Source organism: Carlito syrichta, unplaced genomic scaffold (genome assembly GCF_000164805.1).
Source record: "Carlito syrichta isolate Samal-C Ts95f unplaced genomic scaffold, Tarsius_syrichta-2.0.1 Scaffold117927, whole genome shotgun sequence".
In the NCBI taxonomy this organism is placed as follows: Eukaryota; Metazoa; Chordata; class Mammalia; order Primates; family Tarsiidae; genus Carlito; species Carlito syrichta.
The window spans coordinates 1-3,050 of record NW_007062023.1 but is presented as its reverse complement, the minus strand read 5'-3'; the positions used below and the strand labels follow the sequence as shown (position 1 = coordinate 3,050).

Sequence of the window (3,050 nt, the reverse complement as noted above, 5' to 3'; positions counted from 1 at the left end):
CAGATAATCCACTCACCTCAGCCTCCCAAAGCGCGGGATTACAGGCTGAGCCACCGAGCCCGGCTGGGCCTCTTTTTTTAAAATTTAATTTCTTACTTTCTTTTTTGATTGGGGTCTCACTCTGTCCCCCAGAAGTCCACTGGCATGACCAAGGCTCAGCACAGCTTTGACCTCCTGGGCTCAGGTAATCTGCCTGCCTCAGCCTCCCAAGTAGCTGAAACTACAGGTGTGTGCCACCATGCTCAGTTAATTTTTTAAAATTTTTGTAGGCCGGGCACAGTGGCTCACACCTATAATCCCAGCACTTTGAGAGACTGAGATGAGAGGATTGCCTGAGCCTGCAGGTTTGAGACCAGCCTGGGCAACTTGGCGAGACCGCATCTCTACAATAAATCAAAAAGCTAGCCAGGCATGGTGGCATGTGCCTGCAGTCCCAGCTACGTGGAAGGCTGAAAGTGGAAGGATCACCTGAGCTCAGGAGGTCGAGGCTATGGTGAGCTGTGATCCTACCAGTGCACTCCAGCCTGGGTGACAGAGTGAGATTCTGCCTCAAAACAAAACAAAACAAACAAGCAAAACCACAAGGCTCAGCTGACCCATGGGGATCTATGAAGCTGGACTGGTCCTCCAGAGCAGGAGACTTCACCAGAGGCAGCTTGCACTGAGAAGGGGTGTCTTTTGAGGCAAGTTAACTTCTTTCAGTAGAAGCAGTTTTCAAAGAAGGCTGTCAACAGAGAGCTGTCATGGGCAACCTTGGGAGTCAGGACCCACACGATCCTCTGCTCACTTGGACAAGCCTTCAGTGAAGGAGAGCGCTGGCCTGACCGGGAGAGGTCCCAGCAAGCTTTGTCCTTCTGGAATCTCGCCCTTTCTTCCCTTGTCCTCCCTGATCTCACCTCGCCTATCTCCACTGCGGAGCAACTAACCAGGTTGAAAAGTGGCCGCCCAGCCGGGTTCAGTGGCTCAGCCTGTAATCCAGCGCCTTGGAAGCCTGAGGTGAGTGAATTGCCTGAGCCTGCGGGTTTGAGACCCGCCCAGGCAACTTGGCGAGACCTCATCTCTACAATAAATCAAAAAAAATTAGCTGGGCATGTAGTGCATGCCTGTAGTTCCAGCTACTTGGAAGGCTGAGGCAGAAGGATCGCCGGAGCCCAGCAGGTCGAGGCTGCGGTGGCCGGGAGCGGCCACTGCACTCCAGTCTGGGTGACAAAGTGAAACTCCAACTCAAAACAAAAAACAAAAAAAACCCAAATTATCTTTAATCTCTGCCCCTTAAAACCTTACTTCACCAGGTGGGTTCTAAATAAATTAAATATAGATGCTCCTTGACTTACCATGGGGCTATGCATTTTCGACTTATATTTTCACCTTATAATGGGTTTATCCAGATGTAACCCCATCACAAGCTGAGGAGTGTACTGAATGCCTATCGCTTTCACACCATAGTAAAGGTGAAAAGTCGTTAAGTTGAACCATTATTGATCAAGGCTGTCTACAGTCTGCAAGTGGCATCACTCTCCTTTAGGAGGCTATGATGAGCTCCTTGGTGACAGAAACCATGTCAGGTCCAACATGATGTCCTGGCTCAGTGAACACCTGCTGAATGTCAGCATTTACTGAGTGCTGGCTCTGTGCCTGGAGCGGTCCTGAGCATGTACAGGATGTAACTCGCTGAATCTTTGCAGACCTGATTACTGTCTTCATTTTACTCTTGAGGATACCCTGGCTGGGGCCACGCAGCTGGGAAGTGGAGGGCAGGACTGGACCCAGGCCATGTGGCCCCAGCACCTGCTTGATGAACCTTACCCTGGTCCTCGCCACAGCCCTATGAGCGAAGCACAAGAGGTGGCATCATACCAGTTCCTGAGCAGGCAACTCACAAGGAGCAGGACTATTCCCCAGGCTTCAGGCACCACTCCTCACCTCTCGGATGAGGTCCCGGCGGATCTTTGTCTCCTGGTAGAGGAGGGGAAGGATGTCATCCAGCAGGTCCCGGACCAGCGAAGGTTTGTTGTGCACAGCTGAGTTGAAGAAGACCAGAGTGGCACGGCGCACGTTCAGGTCTGGGTCCTGTAGGCTCTCCATGAATTCTCCTAGCAGGACGAGGGGAGTGTGAGGGTCACATGGCAAAACAAAACCACCTCTGCCCTGCCCTGGGTTATCTGGCTGCTGTGAGCTGTGCAGACCTGGCTGAACGGGGGCAAACATGCTTTGAGCATCTACTTCAAGCCAGGCACAAAGACCTTTCAAAGTGCAGATAAGAATGTGAGCTCGAGGCTGGCCTGACTTCCAATCCGGGCTCTATCATTTGATCATGGGACCTTGGAGAGCCTCAATGTCCTCATCTGTAAAATAGGAGGCATAACAGTACCTAGACTGTAGGACTGTTTTTAGGATTAAAATGTGGTAATGCACTAAAAGCACAGAGAAAGGTGGAGGCGAGAGGATTGCCTGAGCCCACAGGTTCGAGACCAACCTGGACAACTTGGTGAAACCCTGTCTCCACAATAAATCACAAAATTAGCTGGACATGGTGAAACACACCTGTAGTTCCAGTTACTTGGAAGGCTGAAGTGGAAGGATTGCCCGAGCCCAGCAGGTCGAGATTGCAGTGACTGTGAGTCTGCCACTGCACTCCAGCCTGGGCGACAGAGTGAGACTCCAACTCAAAAAAAAAGGCAAAAGAACTCCACAAATAATAATTTTCACAGAGATAAGGGTCAGCAATTCACAGACTACTTTCTGTGTATTTCTGGATTAAGAAGCTAAATATCTTGCAGATAATGGGAGGCAACTTTCTTTTTTTTCTATTTTTTTTCCTTGAGTTGGAGTCTCACTCCATCACCCAGGCTGGAGTGCAGTGGCATACTCATGGCCACCCCAGCGTCGATCCGCTGGGCTCCCGTGATCCTTCCGCCTCAGCTTCCAAGTAGCTGGAACTACAGGAGCACGCTACCATGCCCGGCTAATTTTTTTTTTTTTTTGAGTTGGAGTCTCACTCTGTGGGCCAGACTGGAGTGCAGTGGCCGCTCCCGGCCACCGCAGCCTCG

At 51.0% G+C, this 3,050-nt stretch overlaps 1 protein-coding gene across 1 annotated transcript in view; it reads right to left on the bottom strand.

Annotated features, from left to right (window-relative positions):
- LOC103277474 (cullin-associated NEDD8-dissociated protein 2-like) overlaps window positions 1–2,090 on the bottom strand; it is a 13,866-nt gene extending 11,776 nt beyond the window's left edge. Inside the window, exon 1 of the mRNA XM_008074822.1 lies at window positions 1,924–2,090. Within this exon, the coding sequence (XP_008073013.1) occupies window positions 1,924–2,085 (162 nt within the window). The 5' untranslated portion in view covers window positions 2,086–2,090. The remainder of the gene's footprint in view (window positions 1–1,923) is intronic.
- Window positions 2,091–3,050: the final 960 nt, after the last annotated feature.